Source organism: Marmota marmota, unplaced genomic scaffold (assembly GCF_001458135.2).
Source record: "Marmota marmota marmota unplaced genomic scaffold, marMar, whole genome shotgun sequence".
Lineage (NCBI taxonomy): Eukaryota > Metazoa > Chordata > Mammalia > Rodentia > Sciuridae > Marmota > Marmota marmota.
This window is the reverse complement of record NW_026000081.1, coordinates 1899520-1924980: the sequence shown is the minus strand read 5'-3', so window position 1 is coordinate 1924980 and position 25461 is coordinate 1899520. Positions and strand designations below refer to the sequence as shown.

Here is a 25461-nt window from a genome sequence, read left to right as displayed (position 1 = left end):
AATTGTATCTGTTAAGCTTTGATATCCAGAGTATATAAAGAACTCCTACAACTTAGCAATAAAAAACAAACCAATTTAAAAATAGGCAAAGGTCCTGAATAGATATTTCTTGAAAGAATATATTACAAATAGCCAGTAAGCACATGAAAAATATACCTAATGGCATTAATCATTAGGGAAATGTAAATCAGAATAAAACTGTGGAAAATATGTGCTAGTGAGGATGTAGAGAAATTTGAATCCTTGTACATTGTTGGTTGGAATGTAAAATGGTACAGACACTGTGGAAAACAGTTGAAGTGGATGGGGGAAGTAGCTCAGTGGTAGAGTTGCTTGCCTAGCAAGCATAAGGCCCTGGGTTTGGTCCCCAGTAATTCATAAATAAGTAAGTAAATAAATAGATATAAAGATACATACATACATATAGATTCCACTCCTAGGTGTATACTCTGAAAAATTGAGGGCAGAGACTGGAACAGTCTCTGTTTTGTTTGTATGCCCATGCTCATTACAGCATTATTCATAGTAATCCAAGATGAGAATAATTCTTATGTCCATCCACAGAGGAACAGATAAAATGTGGTATATATTAAGGTGGAATATCATTTATCCATAAAAAGGAAATTCTGATACATGCCACAACATGGCTGAACCTTGAAAACCTCATGCTTTGTGAAATAAGCAGATACAAATGAAAAATATTGTGTAAATCTATTTATATGAAATATGTCAAATAGAATAGAGGTTACCAGGGACTGAGGGGAGGGAAGAATGGGGAGTTATAGCTTAATAGTTACAGTTTCTGTTTGGCCTGATAAAAAAATATTAGACATATTGATAATGGTTGCATAACATTGTGAATGTAATTAATGCCATTGAATTATATACTTAAAATAACTAAGAAGACACATTTGTTATATTTTACTATACTAAGAATTTAAGACCATATGGGTAATTTTATCTCAGAGTTGCCGCAGTCCGGCTGCAGCAAAATAAGGGGGGGGGGGTNACGCTATCAACAGCATTTAGAACAGAAGGAGCAGCAGCGACAGATATACCAACAAATGTTGCTTGAAGGAGGTGTGAATCAGGAGGATGGTCCTGATCAGCAGCAGAATAACCGGAGGGGTGACGAGCAACTTGTGTACATTGATACAGCAGGAGTGGGAGCCGTTTATTGTAGGACCGGAGGGGTATTTATACATTCCACACAGCTTATCTTAATTAACATAAACTAGATACAGCAGTCAACCGATAAGGAATCTCCACACTTAATGGCTCGCTGGCATTACTTCACAAACCACTCCCTCTGGCAAAATGCCAGGCACCATCCAGACTTGTTTACAGACTCTAACAAGAGTTATTGCTAAAGTTATTAAATAGGGAAGGGTTGTTTCTGTTTCTCCCAAAAGGGAGACAGTTTTGGCTTTAGATAACTCTTCGTTAAGATTACTGTTAGTTGGCTGGGGATGTGGCTCAAGCGGTAGCACGCTCGCCTGGCATGCGTGTGGCCCGGGTTCGATCCTCAGCACCACATACAAACAAAGATGTTGTGTCCGCCGATAACTAAAAAATAAATATTTAAAAATTCTCTCTCTCTTTCTCTCTCTCTGTCTTTAAAAAAAAATTATTGTTAGTGATGGTCAATTTTGGAGATGATCGATTTATTCTAGGATAATCACAGTGCACATGATCCACACAATATGACCGATTTCAGCTTGGCAGGGCTGTATTTCTTTGCCAATATTTGAATTCATTAAATATCTCAGTCATATAAGTTTGAGTACTATATAAGTTTTTTAGAAGGATTAAGTAGGAATATTGAGACTGCTAAATTTAATGCCCACTATTCTTCCTTGTGAGAGAACACTTGAAACCTACTTTTGGAGGAAATTTTGTTTCTCTCAGTAGAAACCCGTTAGACCATTTACATGCTTAAATTAAACATGTATAACAAGTTAAGATTGTATTTATTAAGTATTAATGAATTTCTTCAATATGTGCTTTTATTTAAGTAATGCAAAAGTTTGTTTTATTCTTTATCTACATATTCTCTTACTCTATGTCCCTTATAACCTTAATTTGCATTTTTATTTTGGGTTAGTCAAGGCAGGACAACCATTTTGATTGTCTGTTGCTGTGGAATAAAACAAATTAATATCTTTGAGTATTAAGACTCGTGGATATTCTTTTTCAAAGAGCAATGATGTTAGGTGTTTTGTAATTGCTAAATTTAGTTGAATCTTTTATTCAGCAATTGTAGAGGATACTGCTGAGGGAAGACACATATTCATAGTATGTTCAAATCATTGTTTTTTCTAATATTTTTAAGCTTCGAGATTCCACTGAACAATTTCAAGAATATTACAGGCAAAGATTACGCTATCAACAGCATTTAGAACAGAAGGAGCAGCAGCGACAGATATACCAACAAATGTTGCTTGAAGGAGGTGTGAATCAGGAGGATGGTCCTGATCAGCAGCAGAATCTTACTGAGCAATTCCTTAATAGGTTGGTCTTCTAGTTACTTTTGTTGTTGTTGTTGTTGGATGTTTGTTTTCTTTATTTATATATGGTGCTGAGAATCGAACCCAGTGCCTCTCACATGCTAGGCAAGTGCTGTACCACTGAGCCACAACCCCAGCCCTAGTTACTTTTTTTTTTTAAAATACCTTTATTTTATTTATTATTTTTATGTGATACTGAGGATCAAACCCAGTGCCTCACATGTGCTGGGCAAGTTCTCTACCACCAAGCTACAACTCCAGCCCTAATTACTTTTTTAAAATATAAGGAATTATTTCAAAGTTATTTAAAGCAAGCACTAACTGCTACTTTCCATTCACTTTGAACTTTTCAGGATTTTTAAGTGTTTCAAGTAATGAAGAGTTACATAATGTCTTCCAGTCACAGAGTTCTATGGGTTCATCTAGTTTTGTCCTTCTTCCCTAAGCAACTCGAGAAGAGTGTGGTAGTTCAGCCCATAGGTTAGAAGCAGATTGCCAAATGGATCCAGCTCTTGACCTAGGGTAGCTGAGGACCAGAAAAAAATTACTTAGTTTCTTTTTGCCTATTCTCTCATCTAATTCTCAAGTTTACCATGAAGATTAAATGTAAAGTGCTTAGAACAGTACCTAGCACATTATAAGCACAATATTGGTAGCTATTATTTTTATACTTAAAATGAGTGCTTAAACCTACAGATTCAGCTGGTCACAGTAGTGGGCCAGCTACTTGAGAAACTGAGGCAAGAGGATGGCTTGAACCCTGGAGTTTGAGGCCAGCCTGGCAACATAGCAACACGCCATCTCAAACAAACAAATAGAAAACAAAAACAAAAAACCTATAGATTATTTTGGATTCAGCATATTTAAATGATTTTTTTCTTATAATTTTTGGCTAAACAGTATAAAATATATTGTTGCTAATCAGGAATATATTTATGTGGGTATATGTGCATATGTCTGTGTTTAAAAATCAATGATGAGGGCTGGGGTTGTGGCTCAGTGGTCATGCGAGACCCTGGGTTCAATCCTCCACACCACATAAAAATAAGTGAAATAAAGGTATTGTGTCCAACTGTAACTAAAAAATAAATATTAAAAAAATCAATGATGAATATATGTATTTAAGTGAACGAGGGTTGTTGGAGATTAAATGAATTACAATGTAAAAGTACTTAGAGCAATTTCTGACACACAGAAAGTGTCCTATTAATGTTGGCTTTCATGATTATGATTAGGCAACTTCAGTGGTGACCCTTAGATCCTCACTTGGTTCAGTCTGTTTGATACTCTGAGTGACTTGCAACTCTTATGAACCTGAAATGGATCCTCACGCCAAAACTTCATGCAGGGAGTGTTTTATATTAATGACTTCAAGATTCTTTTTTTCCTGGGTGGGGGAGTAGTACCAGGGATTGAACTCAGGGGCACTCAACCACTGAGCCACATCCCCAGCCCTATTTTGTATTTTAGAGACAGGGTCTCACTGAGTTGCTTAGCACCTCACCCTTGTTGAGGCTGACTTTCAACTCGAGATCCTTCTGTCTTAGCCTCCCTGGGTGACTTTAAGATTCTTCTCTGAACATTCAATCTGGGGATCATTTTCTTACTACTTCTGATGAAGTCAGTACTTTGTCAGAAATATTCTTATGTGGTGAATTGCCACTTCTGATTTTTAGAATTTTTCTTTATATTCATTAAAGTCGGGGGGTATAGCTCAGTGGTAAAGTACTTGCCTATCATTTATAGGACCTGGGTTCCATCCCTAGCACTGAAAATAAAAAGAGCGTGGTTGCAGTTTGGCTTTCTAATTTATTTTTCTGTGAAAAAAAGATGTTTAGCAGGGAATTAATTACAAGTTGAAGTGTCAAGGTTCTGTGACCCTAATAGTGGTAGGGTTGTGCTTCCTCAGAATTAAGTTAAGCTATCCTTTTTTTTTTAAGGACAATCATAAATAGAATTTAAACAATTTAAGTTCAGTTTTCTGCATATTTATTATTAAACAGTTGTTTACAATTTCTTTTTTAAAATTTAGCACATTTGAAATTGCTTAAATCAAAGTCTAGACCTCCTATAATAAATTTAAAACAAATTTTTAAAATGATATTATCATGTGTTGGAGAATCACATCATGCCCCCATCAATCTTTCTCCGTTGCCCCTTTAATTTGACTGAACTGTTCTACTATTTTGCCAGTAGAAAAGGAATTCACTGGTACCTCACTCTGTCCAAAAGTAAAATTTAATTAAAAACAATCAACAGAGGAGAAGCAAAGTTCCTGGGATGTAGACAGGATGCAGATTAACAAAGTACCTAGACAAGGAACCAGCTTAAGACATTCAAGTTGAACTCGGGGACACTCAGCCACTGACCTGCATCCCTAGCCCTATTTTGTATTTTATTTAGAGATAGGGTCTCACTGAATTTGCTTAGTGCCTCACTTTTTTTGCTGAATATGGCTTTGAACTCTCAATCCCTTCTGCCTTAGCCTCCTGAGCCACTGGGATTACAGGTGTGCGCCACCATGCCCAGTAAAAGGTGCTTTTAAGGACTCAATTATACCCGTTATGCCTATCTCCTTTACAGTGTGGCACTGGGAAAATTTGGATCTTCTTTTAGTACCTTAGTTATGTCTTAAATTGATAGTAATTTTTAACACTAAATTTGCCATCAATTACATGCGCATATATTTACTTTCCTCTAATCTTTGATACATTATGAATGTAATTAAAAACTACTTGCATTTTTTGATTTCACAGGTCTATTCAAAAACTTGGTGAATTAAATATTGGAATGGATAGCCTTGGTAATGAGGTATCAGTGCTAAACCAGCAATGTAACGGGAGCAAAGCTAATGGATCTAATAATTCTTCTGTGACTAGTTTTGCTACACCACCTCAAGACTCTAGCCAGAGATTAACACATGATACTTCAAATATTCACACAAGCACTCCTCGTAATCCTGGATCAACAAATCACATCCCTTTTCTCGAGGAATCACCTTCTTGTGGAAGCCAAATGTAAGTGCTTCTCTTTATAAAACTGGGAAATACTAAGTTCATACTAATGAATAGAAACATAGAAAGTTGAATTCTTTTTGGAGACTTACAAGAGAAAGTTTTAGAGCTCACTGCTTCACCAGTTTTTTCTAGTCTGCCTTCATTTTTCTGTCTCCTTTTCTACCAACTTTTGAATAAGACTCTTTGTCATCTTTATTTTCCTTCAGGTGTTCTTTTTGCTTCCTCTCCACCACCAATGCAGTTCTGTTTAAGTCATCTTTACTCAGATATCCTATAGTTTTAGGTTTTATCTTCTTTATTTTCATTTTTCTTGCCTGTGTCATCTTTCTACAAATAATCTTAAAATTCTCAGTCTTTGAGGGCACAGGAAAATGCTTTATAAGATGGTAGAATGATTGCAGGAAGACAGTGTTGGCAGCTCTGATAATTGTAGCAATTGATGACTTTGCATATTATCTCACTACTCAGAAAATTTTTTTGCTATCATTAGTAAACAAGTGTTAATTTATGCAATGGGAATAGTTATGGAACATTTTCTTTTACTAATGTAAACACTTTTAGAATGGTTCATTTAAAAATGTACAACTTACTTTGGGCACATGGATGCTTATACAAATTGGCCTTCTAATTAGTATCAAGCTCTTCTTTTATTTCAGAACATGTATCTGTCTAATATTTGCTTCTTTGTTATTATTCTCCAATGCTTGTTTTGATTACTCCACATATTTTAAATTTTAATTTAATTTTTAAATCATTTTTTCTTTCCATATTTTTTATTGGTGCATTATAGTTGTACATGACATTGGTATTTGTTGTTACATATTTGTACATGTGCACAATATAATTTGGCCAATATCATTCTCCAGTATCAAATTTTCATTTTTTTGATCAATGTAATATGTGTGTGTGATTTGAAAAGACAAATAATAACTTCAAGGCTTAAAATAAAACAGAGCTGGGCTTGGTGACACATGACTGCCATCCCAGCGATTTGGAGGCAGGAGGATTGCAAGGTCAAAGCCAGCCTCACCAACTTAATGAAGTCCTAAGCAACTTAGTGAGACCTTGTCTCAAAATTAAAAAAAAAGGATTGGGGACATGGTTCAGTGATTAAGCATCCTTGGGTTCAATCCCTGATACCAAAAATAAATAAATAAAAATAAAACAGAATGCCCTGTCTTAGCATCTTTGTCCATGATTTCTATTTCCTGTAGGCTGTCGTTTTCCAACTTATTTGTGTGTTTAATTTGCTATAGATTTTCACATTTATGAATAGCATGCTTTTATTATCCATTGATTCCCTATCATTTTTCCCACCCACAACACACTCACTTTGTTTACCCCTTCTTTTTATGTATATATACACACACCTACACATACTTTTGTTTAAATGAGTATTCAGTGTTAACATTACATAACCCTGTGAATGTTACAACTGGATCATATAGTGTAAGATGATTACATATCCTTTTTATACAACTTTTTATTTTCCTACGGCATAGGAAAATGTAATTACCCCAATTTGTTGTACAAATATGCATGCACACATGCTTAGTTGTCTTAGTATTTATCACTAAACTCAGCAAATGTTTTTGACAGAAATATAAAACCATAAAACTTCTTTTATGATAGCAAAAAATATCAGATAAATTCTTTATTCCATTTTTCTCCCTGGGAGATATTCCTCCAGGATCATTTGTTCCTCACTTTATATTCATTTTTTCTTGGCCACTTTATATAGGCTTAGTGAATTCTGGAACTTTCTTCACTATTTTTCTGGGGATTCCTTTGTCTCTTTCCTGTATTGGACCTCCTGTTTTCAAGATCTCATGTAGTTTCCTAGAAATGGATATATTAGAGGTGAAGTTTCTGAGACTTTGCATGTATAAATATTTTTATTGTATTTCACACTTGATGTGTTAGTATCAGATTCTAGAGTAGAAACATTCCTCAGTGAGACCCTGTATCTCAAAAGGCATTGTCTTAGGATCTTCTAATTTTAGCGTTCTTATTAAAAAATCTGGTGCCATTTTGATTCTTGATCCTTTCTCAGAGGCCTATTGCTTTTTCAGTTCTGGAATTTTTCAGGTTCTTCTCTGATATTCTGAAACTTCATGCTGATATACTTCAGAGTGAGTCTATTTTCCTTCATTTTGTTGCTTTCTTAAGCTGGAAACCAAAATTTAGAGAAATTTAAAAAGTATAAATTAGTGATTTTTTTCACCTCTGTTTTCTGTTGTTTTTTTTTCCTACTATCATACTGTAATTTTCAAAGAGCTCTTATTCTCTAAAATTTCCCTTTTAAAAAAATATCTCTTGCTCTTTTCCCAAGATTCAATATTTCCTCTTACCTTTTTAAGGATTATAATTATAGGTTTTAACTTGTTCTCTGAATTGCCTCTCTTCTTGACTTCCCTTTCTGTTTGTTTTAGTGTCTTTTATGTAGGAGGCTTCCTTCAATTTTCAGGAAGTCTTTGGCTGTCTTAATGAGTGAAGCATTGAAAGGATAAGCATGTTTTGCTTATTGAAAGGAAAGGCTACAAAATGGATTTGTTTATCTTTGGCCTTAAAAAAGTGACTAACAGAAGTATTGTTTCATTAAGGGACTCTCAACTGTCAGTTTTGGCTAGTTTTTTCTTTTGGGCCAGGTAATTTTCCTGAAGAGCAATCTCCAGGTTTCTGCTTAGGGTAGTATTTAAACATTATAGACGGGATTTTGAAACTAAACAGAATAAAGGTACTTGACATCTTACTATAAAATGTATGAACTTGACTTAATCTTTCCAGATGGCATTTCATACCATACAACTATTCTTGGTATTACTGAACCCACAGCTTCTTAATAAATGTCTTCACAGAGTAACTTTGAATAGCGTCAGTGAGGTCATTTGCTAAAAAGAAAAATCAAAGATTGAAAAGATAGGTAATTTAGTTTCTGTTTTGATATTCTGAGTAAAATATATTTGAATTTCTACTCCTACAGCTCATCAGAACATTCGGTCATTAAGCCATCTCTTGGAGATTCTTCAGGGAATATATCAAGGTCAAGAGGGGAAGAGGTAATACTTTTGGGAAGGTGGTTTGTTTTTTCATATGCACTTACAAATATTGCTAAAGAATTCTCTATTCACAGAAACCCATTTTTAGAAATGTTCATTATTGTTAATGTTGGTATTCATCTCAACATAGTTGAGCTGTTAGTGGACTAAGTGGAGAGGTTGTCTTAGCACATTTTGGAGTATTCATATTAATGCCAGTAGTGACCTTAAATTGGCACATGAATTGGGACTCTGTACTATTTGTTTATTTGTTGAGATATTATTGGCATCTTCATTGGCTTCTCATTAATATTTCTGTTTTTAGATTTGGATCAGACATTCTTTCCTAACTAGTATATATTTTCTCTCTATTTTCCTTAGTTCAAATTTTAATTCCATAGATTTTCATGAAAATGGAAGGGAGACCAGCAGAATAGGGGGAAGGGGATTAGAGGGAGGGAGGAAGTGGGAGAAGAGATACTAGGGAGTTAACTGGGGAATGATGTTGACCAAATTATTTTATGCAAATGTATGGATATGTCACAATGAATATGCTTATAAGGGTATAACAGGTAACAAATTAATAAACTCAGCCATTTTCATGATAAATACATTGGTATATTTGTTCCTTGCACAAACAAATATATAATCCTAGTGTTTCTGGTTCTTTTGATTTTCAAGAAAAGCTTGAAATTAGATTTTTATGTGAAACTTCCTATTTTATAAATGGTCACAAATTTTTAAAAATTCAAACACCTTGAAAGAAAGAAAATAAAATCTGTGTGTAGCTACTGCTATAAAACAACTCATAGTAATTAAGGTTTTACATGCTATAGGCCATTTAATAAATTAGTCATTATTTTTTTTTTTCTTATCTTCCATATGCTATTCGCTTAGCAAATGTTACATCTTCCATATGCTATTCGCTTAGCAAATGTTACATTCCTTGCACATGGATTAATGGAAAACATAACATTTTTAATGAAATTCATATGTATAACAGAATTCAGTTATATAAGAGAAGCATAGTGTGATATCCGTTTTGTCCCCACTTCCCCCATTGAGAATGTGTTTCATGGATGCATAAACTCTTAAGTAGTTATTATGGTCCTAGTACTTTGAGAATACAACCAGAGTTGAGTGATTGACTTTATGTGTGCACTTGATGTTCATACTTCCCAAAGACAGGATTTGGTTGGGTCTGTTGACCTCACCCTCTCTAGAGGTCCCCAGGTCCAATCAGTCTTAATCAGGGTAATAGTGTGATTTCAAATGATAACAGTAACAAGAGCTGCCAAAGCTTTTATTCAGAATGTCTCTAACTTGCCTCTTTATAAGAGAGCTGTGGAGAGAGATTATCAGTTTAAAGTAAAAAGGAAACTTAAACATTCCAATTAAAATCATTTTTATAATTTAAAAGGACATTTTGCAATTTCACTTTGAATTAGTGAAATACTCATTGTTGGAAATAATAGTAATAATAGTCACAATGTTGCCCACTCTGGTCTTGAACTTCAGGACTCAGGTGATCCTCCTGCCTCAGCTTACTAAGTAGCTGGGCTTGCAGGCATGTGCCATAACACTTTATTCCTTCCTACTTTCAGAAACACAACTGATGCTCTCTGATTTCTGTTAGATTTCTATATGTGTGAACTATTTTTTTCCTTGACAATAAAGAAAACTTAATATGGGAATACATTTTTTTCTGGAGGTGGGTAACTGGGATTGAACTCAGGGGCACTCAACCACTGAGCCACATCCCCAGCCCTATTTTGTATTTTATTTAGAGACAGGGTCTCACTGAATTGCTTAGTGCCTCACTTTTGCTGAGGCTGGCTTTGAACTTGCAATCCTCTTGCCTCAGCCACCAGAGCTTCTGGGATTATAGGCATGCACCATTGCACCTGGCTAGGAATACATTTTTAATCTTACCTTTTGTCTTGACCACCAAGAAAAACTTGAATGTTTATGAACTGACTTTGATTTAGTAATGATTAGCAAAAACTAGAAAAATTAGGACTAATTTGAAATTTTCACTTAAAAAATTATAGGTATTAAACACAAAGTAAACAAACAGGAATAATATAGTTCAAATGAATTTAAAATTTGATAAAGGTGAATTCTTTCAAATTCATATTTTCCACAGGATGACTTTTATATTCATTCTTTCTGTAGGATGACAAATCAAAAAAGCAGTTTGTTTGTATTAATACTCTAGAAGATACACAAGCTGTTAGAGCAGTGGCTTTTCATCCAGGTGGTAGTTTATATGCTGTTGGTTCAAATTCAAAAACTCTGAGAGTATGTGCCTATCCAGAAGTAATTGATCCAAGGTAAGAATAGATGGTTTGTATTGTCATTCTTGCCTTAGGTTTTCATTTTGTTTTGTTTTTTGGTTTCTTTGGTGGTGCTGGTGATTAAACCCAGGGCTTCATGCATGTTAGGCAAGTGTTCTACGTCTGAGCTACATCTCCACCCCTTGCATTAGTTTTTAACTTAGCTATATTGGTCCTTTTTTCAGAATTGCCGTTTAGTAGTGTTTCAATCCTTTCTTCCTTTCCTTGTATTTAAGCTTTATTTTAGATTTTCAATGTTTAGGAAATATACTTAAATCATTATTATTTTCTTTTCCATAAAATGCTTTTGATTAGACCATTATTCATTTACTACTCCAGTTTTCTTTATTTCCGTGATTTTTATATTTTGCTTTTTATCTGAAAAGTTCTTACATTCTAGTTAAATTGCCAAAGATAAAGTAAGACTGGCTACACACTGGGAAAATACACATTTCTTATGATAGCTTATAAGGGGCTTAGGTTAACCTATATGAAATTGCTCATATTTGACTGTTTTAAACCTACAACAATTCAAATTTCATTTTATCAATCTAACAATAGTTTTACCCTATTGTTTTAACAGATTATGGGACTTGAAAATAAGACATATGTCTTTAAAGACACGTCATTTAAAAAGGATACATTACCTTATCTATTAGGTGTAAAATGAATTCTTTAATGTTACTAAGAAAACGAACAGCTTAGATGTTACCTTATAGAAATCTGAATTTAAACTATTTACTATTCAATTAATTGCTCTTTTTGTCCATTTATTTGATAAAATGCTATCAAAACAAACTAGCATTATAAAGATCATGAGCTATTTGATGGATTTTCTGGTTAGGGAAATGAATGGCACAAAAGGAGTAGTTTTCATACCAAACAAAACAAAAGCACCCAAACAAAACAAACTATAAACCTTTTTAATTGTAAAAACAATACATATTATAGCATGTTTTAGACATTTTTTAGACAAGAAAACCAGTGGGTTTTTTTCCCTACTTGCTGTGCTGGGGAATCTAACCCAGAGCCTTGCACATGCTATGCAAGCACGCTACCACTGAACTAAAATACCCTTTATCTCAGGTTTTTATTTATTTGAGTAGTTTGGCTATCTCTGTGTCTGAAACCCTTTTTTTTTGGTGGTACTGAGGATTGAACCTAGTGGTACTCTACCTCTACACTTCATCCCCAGCTCTTTTTTAAAAAATTTGAGACAGGGTCTCACTGAGTTGCCCAGGCTGACCTAGAATTTGATATCTTCCTGCCTGAATCTCCTTAGTTGCTAGCTTACAGGCATGTATCACTATACGCTCTGGTTTTGATGATTTTGACTTGGACTTTGATGGAATTTAAAGAAAAGAAGTAATAGGGCCCATGTTAAGACAGAATAGTAAAATTTATTTGTGCTCACTGTATCATTAAGTAGAAATATGAGAGAGAGAAAAAAAAGAGAGAGAAGGCAGAATTGTAGATCAGGGAGTAGAAAATGGCAATAATTATGGAGGCAGAGCCAAAGACTTATTTGTGTAGAGTTAATCTGATCTTAAGTTAACTGTTTCCCATTGTTGGTTTTTCATGCCAGCACAGATGTTTCATAGATTGTAAAAGAACTGACTTTTATGAAAATAAATTAATATATCTGGTAAATATGTTTTGAGCTCCAATGTGCTTGGTACTATGCTAGGTAGGCTTCAGAACTAGTTGTTCATAAAACAAACATGTTTATTGAATTCATGGAACTTGTGGTTTATTGGGAAGAGGGTCATTATGCAGATAAATACTCTTATGAATACATGTTGATAGTATTATAAAGAAAAATTGCAGGGTTCTATAAGAAAGTTAAATGGGGATGGAATGAGGGACAGACTGGCAAGTCAGAGAAAGGACTCTTTAAGGAAAGGCATTAAAGCTGAAATCTGAGGATGAGTAGACCTAGCCATAAAAAGAGAAGGGAAAAGAGAGCAGTACAGAAAGAACAAGATGAGAAAGAACTTGACTTTTTGAGGAACTGAAACAAATTCAGTTAGAGTTTGGTGAGCCTAGAGTGTGATATGGCTACAGAAATAGACATAAACTAAATTTTACAGAGCTTTCTAGCCATTTGAGATTTTGTGTTGAATGTAGTGGGAAGCTGCCTAGCAGAACAAGTGTTATGATCTAAGTATATTTTGAGATGATTACTCTAACTGTGGATTGGATGACAGAAAGAGTAGGCCCTAGGAGAAAGGAGGTGTTGTAGTTGACAGCTGGTGTGACAGTACTGGAGATGTAGCAAAATGGGTGGATTTGAAGTTTAATCCATTTAAGGAAAGAATCAGTAGGACTTGGTAATAAATTGTGCAGCTGAAAGAGAATCTTCTGACCTGCTCTTTTTCCTCTAGATCAATATTAAACACCTTATAGATATTGAAGATATATCAATATTCTTTCATGTTTTTTTTTAAAGAGAGAGAGAATTTTTTTAATATTTATTTTTTAGTTTTCGGCGGACACAACATCTTTGTATGTGGTGCTGAGGATCGAACCCGGGCCGCACACATGCCAGGCGAGCGCGCTACCGCTTAAGCCACATCCCCAGCCCCCTTCTTTCATGTTTTTTGAAAAATTTTATTAGTTATGAAAATTCCCATATACCCAAAAATGGAGAAATTAGTACACGAAAACGTAATAGTTAAGATTTTTGTCATATTGTGTCATTCATCCTTTTTATTTGTTTGCTGAAGTCTTTTTAAAGCAAATCCTAGACATAATGTGTTTTTACCCTTTCATTCTTCAGGACAAATCTCCAGAAACATACAATTTTGTGTGTGTGTATGTGTGTGTGTATGTTTTAGTAGGGATTAAAGCCAGGGGTGCTGTATCACTAAACAACATTTTATTTTCATTTTTTATTTTGAGATGGTCTTGCTAAATTGACCAGTCTGGCCTCAAATTTGTGATCCTCCTGTGTTAGCATCCGGAGTAGCTGAAATTATAGGTGAATGCCACCAGGCTTGCCTGTTTTTTTTATCATTATACTTAATTAAAGAATCTTTAGTACATAATATTAGTCTGCATTTTGGAGTACAGAAGTTATTCCTTTACTAAACCAATGTTTGACTACAATTAAAGGCCAACTTCTTGTGGAGTGCGGCGTTTAGTACCCTCCATGGCTGAACCTGTGGCACCTCATCCACTATATCTGTCCATCTCCATCTCCTGAATTTGAATACCTCATTTTTATTACTTTTAGCCCTACCGACTCTGTCCCATGCAGCATACTTATCCAGTACTTTCCCCGCTTTATCTTATTTTCACTGAAGCTGTTCTGCCTTCATCTTTTTTCTATAAAAATTCTCCCAGTCCTTTTAGTCCCAAACTTTATTTTTATCTTATTTTTAAAAATATTTTTTAGTTGTCAATGGATCTTTATTTTATTTACTTATTTTTATGTGGTGCCAAGGATTGAACCCAGTGTATCCTCATACGTTAGGCAAACATTCTACTGCTGAGCTACATCCCCAACCTAGGCCCAAACTTTATACTGGATTGTAACAACTTATACTTGCCTAGATATTTATGGGTAGTTATGAAAACATCAGCCCCTACTAATTTTAAACTCTGAAAGAGATCTTGCCTCCTTTATTTTTAATCCATTCTGCATCTTCCCTTTACCCAGCACATTGCTCATGTTATTTAAGAAATGTTTATTGAATTTTTCTAATTTGAAAACATTATTTGCTTTCTTGTATCCTTTTTTGTTTCAAATTAAAAATTCTTGAAAAATATGAAAAATGCAGTTTTAGGTGGTTTTTTTTTTTTTTTGTACCAGGGTTTGAACCCAAGGGTGTTTGCTTAACCACTGAGCTGCAATTGCCTAACCCTCTATATTTTTTTTTAATTTTGAGACAGGCTCTGGCTGAGTTGCTTAGGGCCTTGCTAAGTTGCTGAGGCCTAAACTTGCAAACTTGTAATCCTCCTGCTTCATTCTTCCAAGTTGCTGGGATTATGGGTGTGTGCCACCACTCCTAGAAAAAAGTGAAGATTAAGAGTCTTATATCCTATTCCCTCTGTGATCTGAAATGATATATTAGTATGATAATGGCTTGTAATTTTACCTTTTAGATTTTCAATACTCTTTATTTTTTATGGTTTTTAAAATTGCTAATAACATATTAGCTGATACTCTTGGCTCCCTCCCTCAAGAATAACCATAATTAACTAATTTATTACATATTAACTAATTTTAGCAGGCAAGAAACTGAAATATCTTAATGTAATTTTTTCTTTTCAGTGCACATGACACTCCTAAGCAGCCAGTGGTGCGTTTTAAAAGGAATAAACATCATAAAGGATCCATTTACTGCGTGGCCTGGAGTCCTTGTGGACAGTTATTAGCAACAGGATCAAATGACAAATATGTCAAAGTGTTGCCCTTCAATGCAGAGACTTGTAATGCAACAGGTAGGGCTCAAGTATATAAGCAGTAGCTAGCTTACCAGTATTCTTTATATTTTCCCTATGTTGTATATCTACTGTCTCAAATGAAATCTAAGAATATAATGTTAATATATTTAAGTGTTTAATTAATGAGGTTTTTTTTTTTTTTTTTTTTTGGTAGCAAATTCTTACAGGTAGCCAGGTGATATCGGAACTTCGGATCTTATTTTATTATCAGAAACATAATTTATAAGTAACTGCAAGAATTGTGTAAATGGATATTTTCTAGAAATTTTGTTTTCTCTTTTTCTTTGGAATAAAAGACAAAAAAGTATCTATTATAGCTCTGTTTTAGGCATGATAATAACTAAATCAGTATTTTGATTTCTTGGTTCTTTGCTTAGTAAAGTGAAATTTATTATAATGTCAGTTCCTATATTAAAATGTAAACCATACTAGTACCCCATTGTTCTTAGCCAGTTTTTAGGCATTAGCAATCTCAAGTTTTCAAAGTAAGTTGAGCAGCATCTTTTTTTTAAAATTCTTATTGCTGTTTCAGGACCAGATCTGGAATTTAGTATGCATGATGGGACAATTAGAGACTTGGCATTCATGGAAGGCCCAGAAAGTGGTGGAGCTATTTTAATAAGTGCTGGAGCAGGGGATTGTAACATTTATACAACAGATTGTCAAAGAGGACAAGGCCTCCATGCTTTAAGTGGACATACTGGTATGTACTGTCAGTCTCAAGAGCTGCTTTTCCTTTTGTTCAACATGTGCAATTTTTCCTCTCTGCATTTTCGTAATAGGGTATATTTCATCAAAATGGATTTTTAAAAAATATTTATTTTAAAAAAAATTTATTGTTGTAGTTGGACACATACCTTTATTTTATTTATTTATTTTTATGTGGTGCTAAGGATCGAACCCAGGGCCTTGCATGTACTAGGTGAGTGCTCTACCACTGAACCACAACCCCAGCCCCAAAATGGATCTTTTTAAGACAGGAAATTTTTATTTCAAATTTTAAATTTCGGGTTGGAGTTGTGGCTTGGGTACAGCACTAGCCTAGCACGCATGAGGCACTGGGTTCAATCCTCTGCACCACAAAAATAAATAAATAAATTAAATAAAGGTATTGTGTCCCTTTATAACTAAATATATAATATATATATATTTTTTAATTTTAAATTGTGAACTTTGGATAACAACACAGTAATGATAACTAACATTGCTATTCCCTGTGTACTAAGTAATTTTCTTATGATTCCTTAACTTAATCCTTATAACAACCTTAGGATTTAGGAAGTTTTATCCCTATTTTATACCTGAAGAAAGTGAGGCTGAAAGGGTAAGACGCCTTGCCCCATATCACAGGATAGTAAGTGGCAGAACTAATATGACCCCAGCTCTGTCTCTTCCAAAGCTGAGTAACTCTCTAAAACATTTTTCATTTGCTTTTTGGGGGGCGGGTACTGGAGCACTTGACCACTGAGCAATATTGTCAGCCCTTTTTTGTATTTTATTTAGAGACAGGGTCTCACTGAATTGCTTAGTACCTGGCTTTTGCTGAGGCTGGCTTTAAACTTGTGATTCTTCTGTCTCAGCCCCCTGAGCCAATGGGATTGCGGATGTGCGCCACCACGCCTGGTTCCTTTGCTTTTCTTTGGTGGCAGGAATGAAGTGGGACCAGGGGTTGAACTCAGGGCCTTGCACATTCTAGGCAAGTGCTCTCTGAGTTATATCCATAGCTCCATTTATTTATTTATTTATTTTTAAATTTTTTAAATATTTATTTATTTTTTTTAGTTTTAGGCAGACACAACATCTTTGTTTGTATGTGGTGCTGAGGATCGAACCCGGGCCGCACGCATGCCAGGCAAGCGCGCTACCGCTTGAGCCACATCCCCAGCCCCATAGCTCCATTTAAATTTAATTTGAGGCAGGGTTTCACTAAGTTGCCCAGGCTAGCCTTGGACTTATGAACTTCTTGAGTTGTTGGGTGTTTAAGTGTGTGCCATCATGCCTGACATCCTATGCTTCCTCCATGGAAAGATTGCCATGATTTCAAATAATAATTGTTGTCAGTACTAATTATGACGTCCTAAAATATAGAAAGAGCCTACTCTACTAATAGAGTCACTAAAGAAAGACTTTTTCCGTATGGTTTTGATATTCAGTGTTGATGTTCATTTTACTGAGTTTAAATATTTTTAACATCTATAGTGAGTTTTAATTAACCAGATAATAACTTGTGCAATGATGAGGAGTACTTAACTTTGCACATGTTATGGAAAGATAATCTCCTACAGTAATAACTAAGTACATGATCTTTTATAGGGCATATCTTAGCACTTTATACCTGGAGTGGCTGGATGATTGCATCGGGTTCCCAAGATAAGACTGTGAGATTCTGGGATCTTCGAGTACCAAGCTGTGTTCGTGTTGTTGGCACAACATTCCATGGAACTGGTGGGTTTTCCATTAATTTAAATGAACTTACATGAGAAAGAAACTGTAAATCATACTAGCCTACTTCTTCCCCCTTGCAATAGAAAAGATCATGAAGTAAATACTTCGTATTTTATTGGTTATTTTCAATTGTTTCAAAACGCTTACCTTATTTGTAGAAATAATATTTAGTTCAGGAAACCAAAGCCCAGGGAGAATAAATATCATGTCTCAAATTATTCTGTTATCAGGGAACTTTTAGGATTCAGACCTTTAGAAAGATTTATAAGATGGCATACACATGGCAGAAATTAAATTAAAAAGTGTACTGTTTTCTCTCCATACCAATTCCTCCTTCTCTTTCTCTAACAAATCAGTGTTTTACTTATTCTTCTAGAAATATTCTGTAGATATATATCCAGAAAGTTTTTTAGTGTCATAACTTTCTTCTCCTGTAAACATGCACATGTGCGCACACATACACAGATGGTAGCATATAATGCAATCTTGCTTTTTTAAAAAAATTTTCAATCAACTTTATTTCTCAACTTCAGATTTCGTTCCTTGTCCATATTATTACTAAAAATTATTAAAGTCATGATAGATTTTAAAATCATAATGTAGACTGTTTTCTAAAGTTCCCCTTAATGTTAATAAAAGAAATTAAAGCCATTAAGAGATTAAAATCTTATCAGCTACATGTTTTCTTTTTTTATTATGTAAAGTTTTTTATTTATATATGATAGCAGAATGCATTACAATTCTTATTACACCTATAGAGCACAATTTTTTATATCTCTGGTTGTATACATAGTAGTTTCAGGAACCAAACAATTCAACAAGGCTTATTTTTTTAAAAATGTCATTGCTCTGGGAATTGGCTTCTACCATTCAGTCTACCTCATTTCCCATTTATTAGAGACAACTATTTTAAATTTTCTTTTTGAGTCAAGGTCTTGTTATGTCACTCAGACTGGTCTCAGACCCCTGTACTCAAGTGATCCTCCCACTTCAGCCTCCTGAGTAGCTGGGACTATAGACACGCACCACAGTGCTGGGTTCATTTTTAACTTTTTTTTTTTTTTTTTTTTAAAGAATTTTTTTTAATATTTATTTTTTAGTTTTCGGTGGACACAACATCTTTGTTTGTATGTGGTGCTGAGGATCGAACCCGGGCCGCACACATGCCAGGCAAGCGCGCTACCGCTTGAGCCACATCCCCAGCCCCATTTTTAACTTTTTTAGCAGTTTTTGTTATTAACTTCTATATTTATATTAATAGTTTTTAAGGTATTTATCGACTTCCTTTAATGATGAATCCTATAATGAGGATTTCTCTTTTTAATTTGCTCTTTTTAGATATACATGACAATAGAGTGTATTTTGATGTATTATACATGAAGTATAATTTATTCTAATTAGGATCTCATTCTTGCTGATGTACATGATGAGGATTTTCACTGGTCGTGTATTCATGTATGCACATAGGCAAGTTCTGTCTGATTCTTTTTTATTCCCATCCCACCTTCCCTTCCTTCCCTTTTGTCTACTACAATGAACTTTTGTCCCTACCCCCCTTATTTTGTGTCAGCATTCACATATTAGAACATTCCATCTTTGGTTTGGGAGATGGACTTATTTCACTTAGCATGATAATGTCCAGTTCCATCCATTTACCAGCAAATGCCATAATTTCGTTCTTCTTTATGATTGAGTAATATTCCATTGTGTGTGTGTGTGTGTGTGTGTGTATGTATCACATTTTCTTAATCTATTCATCTGTTGAAGGGAAGGGCCTTTAGTTGGTTCCATAGCTTAGCTATTGTGAATTGAGCTGCTATAAACTTGAGGTGGCTATGTCACTGTAGTATGCTGATTTTAAGTCCTTTGGGTATATACCAAGGAGTGGGATAGCTGGGTCAAATGGTGGTTCCATTCCAAGTTTTCTGAGGAATTTCCATACTGCTTTCCAGAGTGGTTGCACCAATTTGTATAATGAGGATTTTATGTCCGTTTCCAATTCTTATGATCTCTCTTTCACATAGATTCTATCTCTACATCTTTTCATTTGTAGTGATATCACATTTGATTAAATCAATTTGTATTGTTTATGTGTAGGTTTTCCTTTTTTGATGCTGAAGATTGTCAAGTCTGGCCTCCTTCTGCCTCAGTCTTCCAAGTTGCTAGGTTACAGGTTTGCAAACCCTGTACCTGGCTTCTAACCTACCTTTTATATCTCAGCTTTTATGTTAACTTTTTTTAAACCAAGGAACTTGAGCCAGACCACCTAAGCTACCTGCCTTTTTTATACTTTTCTTCTGAACATTTTCTCATGTAATTCTTGCTCACCATAATCACCTTTCTTCTGTCAAAATTTCAAGAGAAGATTATTTTAAATTATGTGTGTTTATATGTGTATATACACATATACTGTTATTTATATGGTTTATATGATTTAACTTATGTCCCAGACCACATTAGTCTGCTCTAGAGCAGTGTTCTTTAGCCTTATTTTTATAATTGACTTCCTTTTCCTAACAAGAAAAATAAATACTAAGGAGTAATATTTTTTTACAAGTTAAGCTTTGGAGGGCCCACAAATCATTGCTAATGTTTATAATTTTTTCACCCCTGAGAACCATTATGTATCCCATCGGAGGTGTTACAGCCACCATTGAGAATACATGGTACAGTTAGGGCTCAAGCCTGTAGACTCTGAACTTACTTTCTGTTGGTAGTAAATTATGGGTTGCTTTAGGACATTTCTTACGTTAATGTCCTGAAATATATTTTGTTATCAAATTTCTTGTTACCACAACTAGACTCCAAACTGAGTATAAGAGTATTTACAGACACTTACCCAGCAGTGAAAACACTGGATAGAAAAAGTGTTTTCTTTAGCCTTGTTCATCAAGGCTATTAATAACACTGTTCTGGAAGTTCTTTCAAATGACAAAAATGGTTTTTCTCATTCCTTACAGAATCTTGCTTTATCCCTTGCCCTAATAAAGAATACAAGTGTTTATTGGTTGAGTGTTTACTTGGATTTTTCCACAAGGATTGAACAGGATTGATAAACTATATTAAGTCACTAATATATGGTTAAGTGAACATTGCAATTTAGGTATATTGATTTTCTATATTGAAACTTTTTTTAAAGATGTCACTAGTATTTATTAACCCTAAGAATTGGGATTACAGAGTATTTTTACTTTCTTATTCAGATTTTTAAAAAATTTTTTAAATTTTTTATTCTAATTTGTTATATGTGACAGCGGAATGCATTACAATTCATTTTACACATATAGAGCACAATTTTTCATATCTCTTGTTATACAAAGTATATTCACACATTCATGTTTTCATACATGTACTTAAGGTAATGATGTCCATCTCATTTCACCGTCTTTTCTACCCCCATGCCCCCTCCCTTCCCCTCCCACCCCTCTGCTCTAGAGTTCATCTATTCCTTCTATGCTTCCCCTCCCAACCCACTATGAATCAGCCTCCTTATATCAGAGAAAACATTTGGCATTTGGTTTTTTGGAGATTGGCTAACTTCACTGAACAATATCTTCTCCAACTCCATCCATTTACCTGCAAATACCATGATTTTATTCTCTTTTATTCTCCCCTCTACAGGCAGTGCTGTGGCATCTGTAGCTGTAGATCCCAGTGGTCGTCTCTTAGCTACTGGTCAAGAAGATTCTAGCTGCATGTTGTATGACATAAGAGGAGGAAGAATGGTACAAAGTTATCATCCTCATTCCAGTGACGTTCGTTCTGTTCGATTCTCCCCTGGAGCTCACTACTTGCTAACAGGCTCTTATGACATGAAAATAAAGGTGACAGACCTACAAGGTGATTCAAATTAACCTTTCTCTTTTCTTTAGTCTCTCCTATTATGTTTGAGGTCTTTCTTTTGTAGTCTGGACTGATTGACTATAAAACATTTTAAACTTTAATTTTATGGTATTTACTGAGTAAATTACTGAGACTGCATTAAGATGTTACAGCAAATTAACAGTGAATAATCTTATTTTTGTTAAATGGTTTTAATTATTACAGTGAATCTGAGATAAATGACAGACTTATATATTTTTATTAGATTCTTTAAAAAAATATTTTATCTGGGCATGGTGGTATACACCCCTTCTCCCAGCAACAGGGGCTGAGGCAGGAGGATATAATTTCAAAGCCATCCCCAGCAGTTTAGCAAGACCCTGTCTCAAAAAATTGAAAGGACTGGGGATGTAGCTCAATGGTTAAGCACCCCTGGATTCAATCCCCACTGCCTCCTGTCAAAATTATTGTATAATCTGTAATTATATATATATATTTTTAAGAGAGAGAGAGAGAGTAAGTAATTATATTTTCATACCTATTTTTTTAAAATCTTAAGCAAATATTTATTGTGAACCAACTAGAGATAGAGAGATGAAGAAGGCAGATGGCTCTCACCTTGATGGATCTTATACTTTAGAGGTCAATAAAAAGTAAACCAATAGACAATGTAATTTTAAATATTGTTCAGTGCTATTAAAAGCTATAGCATGATAGGAGACAGTGACTGTGGGGTGTGAAAGGGAAGGCTGTTTTAGATAGGATAATTAGAGTAGGTCTCTCCAGAGAAATGCCATTTGTACAAAAGACCTGAATGATGAGAAGGAACAAGTCATGCCAGGATCCTAGGAGAAGAGCATAATGAGTATAAGGATGTTAAGGTAGGAATAAACCTGGCACAGTTGTGACACTGCTAGAATCCAAGGTGGCTAGAAACTAGTCAGCTAAGGGAGAAAGAGACAAAAGACTAAGTCAGAGGCAGGAATTTACAGGCTTTAAAAAGAATCAGGCTTTAGCTAGGTGTGGTAGCTCTGGAGGCTGAGACAGGAGGATCTTGAGTTCAAAGCCAGCTTCAGCAACAGTGAGGTGCTTAGCAGATTCTGTCTGCCTAAGAGACTCTGTCTCTAAATAAAATACAAAATAGGACGGGGATGGGGCTCAGTGGCCAAGTGCCCCTGAGTTCAATTCCTGGTACCTCCCCCCCACCAAAAAATATCAGGCTTTATTTTTAAGGGTACTTCTAAGTTAATAGCAAAATTAAGAGGAAGATAAAGAGATTTCCCATCTAATCACATATGCATGGGCTCCCCAATTAGTAGCATCCCCCATCAGAATGATACACTTGTTACAGTTGATGAGCCAGAGGCAGTTGAAAAAGTATGACATGAAGCCTTGGAAGATTTTAAATAGAAGAATAATATGATCTGAATTACATTTTCAGATAATTTTGAATGTATCATAAGTGAATCATAAGTAGGGCAAGAGTAGAAGTGTCAGTGAGGAGGCTATTGGAATAGTTCAGGTGAGAGATGATGATGGCTTGACTAGGATAGGAGAGGTGGAGGTGGTAAGAATTGACAGAATTTGGGGTATATTTTTAATTTGTTTGGTTAGATTTAAGGAGTGAGGGAATAAGAAATTAATGATTCATAGGTTTCTGGCACAAGCAACCAGATGGTGCCATTAGTTGAGATGAGGAAAATGGGTGGGGAAGGAACAGTTTGGGAAGAAAAGCAAGAGTTTGGTTTTAGATGAGTTGAATTTAAGATGACTAGAGGAATCAAGTGAGGCATTGGATAAACCACTATTTGGATATGAGTCTGGAGCTTAGGTCAGTGAGAAGTCAAGGTTGGAGATAAAATGGGTTTGAATCGTAAGTATATAAATAGCCAAGGTACAATATGGAATTTCAGAGGAAATGAGGTACAGAGGGAACAAAAGAAATCTACGGGGTTGATTCCTTGAGATTCAGCAAACTTCAGGATGAGAAGAGAAACCAGCAAAGTAAACCAAGGTGGAGTGGCACCGAAGTCAGGTAGAAGTCAAGTGGGTTGAATATCCTGGAGAATGGCATCTATGTCAATTGTTACCAAAGGTTTTCTGTATGTATGTTGCAAAATTCTGCTAATGTGATTTATCCCTGTGTATACCTTTCATACTATAATATTATAAAGTAACAGGAACCTAGAATTATGTATATATTTATTTTGCATTATAAATCAGTATCTTTTTTTCTTTTTTAATTTAGGGGACCTCACTAAGCAGCTTCCTATTATGGTGGTAGGGGAGCACAAGGACAAAGTGATTCAGTGTCGATGGCACACCCAAGATCTTTCCTTCCTGTCATCCTCTGCAGACAGAACTGTAACCCTCTGGACTTACAATGGCTAGAGTTCACCCTGTATCAGTCTATTCAGTGAAAGCACAGAGACTAAGACTACTGAATTACGAAAACTACAAATCTGAAGAATATAGACTGTCTAAGAAAGTGGTTTGGCACGAAGAGACCCCTTATTACCATGTATCCCATTGATAGGAGATGTTGGGTAGTGTTATTCTGCAGTGCTTTCAGTCTTCCATGTGGGCTCATGCTGCTGTGACCTGCTATATGTAGTCTCTTTGCCAAAGTCTGTGGAAGAGCTCTTATGTTGTTGGTGTGCACTCCAAGTCATGGTGGATGATGTGTTTACAGTTTAGTATTAAATGCATTCCTTGGTCTTTGCCTAAATAACAGTTTTATATACACATTGAAATTAAAGTATACTTTAAATATATTATTACATACAAATGCAGCTGAGTTCTACCCAGTTTAATCATAGGTGTTCAGAAATTACTTTGTTCTTCTCACAGCCCCATTTATCACTTGTCTTCTAGAGACCAGAATTTTATGTCTCTCAAAACTTACACAGTTGTGTTCACATAAGGATCACTACAGAGTTTAAAGATGAATGGAAAGCTGCTTCTTAGTTCATTATGTGGTGTAGTTTTTTCCTTTTTCTTAAACCCAGGAATATAGTTATTATTTTGTCACATAATTTTGATCCAGGCTAAAAAGGTAAATATGTTTGCTTCAGAAACTTGTTAATCTCAACTTTTTGAATGCAACAAGATACCTCCCTTCTAAACTGTACTGCAGAAGCAGAGCAGCAGCAGTTATGTGATGCAGCACTTGATGGTACAGTGAGTGTGCTGGCTAGCATTTTTCCTCTTAAAAATTAAAAACTTTGCCATAGACCATAGCATGGCTTGAAATGCTATGTCTGCATGATAATTTAAAATGGGAATTTAAACTTTGCACTCCAAAAGCTTATTTGAATTTTTTTATTGCACTGTTTTGAGTAATGCAGAATAATGATTTTATTTCTACAGCATCGTAGATCCTAACATTTATGTATCTTTATTTTCATACTGTACAGTAATTTTACTTTAAATTATTAAATAGACTATTTTATTTATTTTAAATGCAGTTGTATTGGTTCTAATTATTGAACTGTCTGTGTACTGTATGTAGCAAGCAATTTTAATCTATTGTTCACAAGTGGAAAAGGTATTAGAAGTGTAATTGTGCTATTATTTCAATAAAGACATCTTGACACCTAAAACTTTCTCTGTTCCTCAGAGTCTGTTTTTTTCAATTCAGAATGTTATTTTTCCAGTTTACTTGGAAGGAAGTGGGTCCATTGGATGAACAGACAGATAAACCCCATAATCAATTTCTTATATTTATTTCTGAAGTTCTTCTACTAATTAGAACTTTTTAACCCTTGGAAAGAGCATAACTTTTGTGTGTCTCTTCTGTGTTATACAAGATTTAGAGAACTTTCTACTCTGAGTATATTGTGAATTT

The 25461-nt window shown here is 34.8% G+C and overlaps 1 protein-coding gene across 10 annotated transcripts in view; it reads left to right on the top strand.

Moving 5' to 3' along the window:
• Nucleotides 1–25216, top strand: part of Wdr47 (WD repeat domain 47) — a 58998-nt gene extending 33782 nt beyond the window's left edge. For 6 of the 10 annotated variants that reach the window (XM_048815091.1, XM_048815094.1, XM_048815096.1 and 3 more), the window contains 9 exons: nucleotides 2333–2511; nucleotides 5264–5524; nucleotides 8508–8583; nucleotides 10738–10895; nucleotides 15175–15344; nucleotides 15874–16050; nucleotides 17661–17792; nucleotides 21414–21632; nucleotides 23863–25216. In XM_048815091.1, the coding sequence (XP_048671048.1) occupies nucleotides 2333–2511; nucleotides 5264–5524; nucleotides 8508–8583; nucleotides 10738–10895; nucleotides 15175–15344; nucleotides 15874–16050; nucleotides 17661–17792; nucleotides 21414–21632; nucleotides 23863–24005 (1515 nt within the window). In that variant the 3' untranslated portion in view covers nucleotides 24006–25216. The remainder of the gene's footprint in view (nucleotides 1–2332; nucleotides 2512–5263; nucleotides 5525–8507; nucleotides 8584–10737; nucleotides 10896–15174; nucleotides 15345–15873; nucleotides 16051–17660; nucleotides 17793–21413; nucleotides 21633–23862) is intronic. The other 4 variants (XM_048815095.1, XM_015505113.2, XM_048815098.1 and 1 more) reach the window with 1 other exon arrangement.
• The last annotated feature ends 245 nt before the right edge of the window (nucleotides 25217–25461 follow it).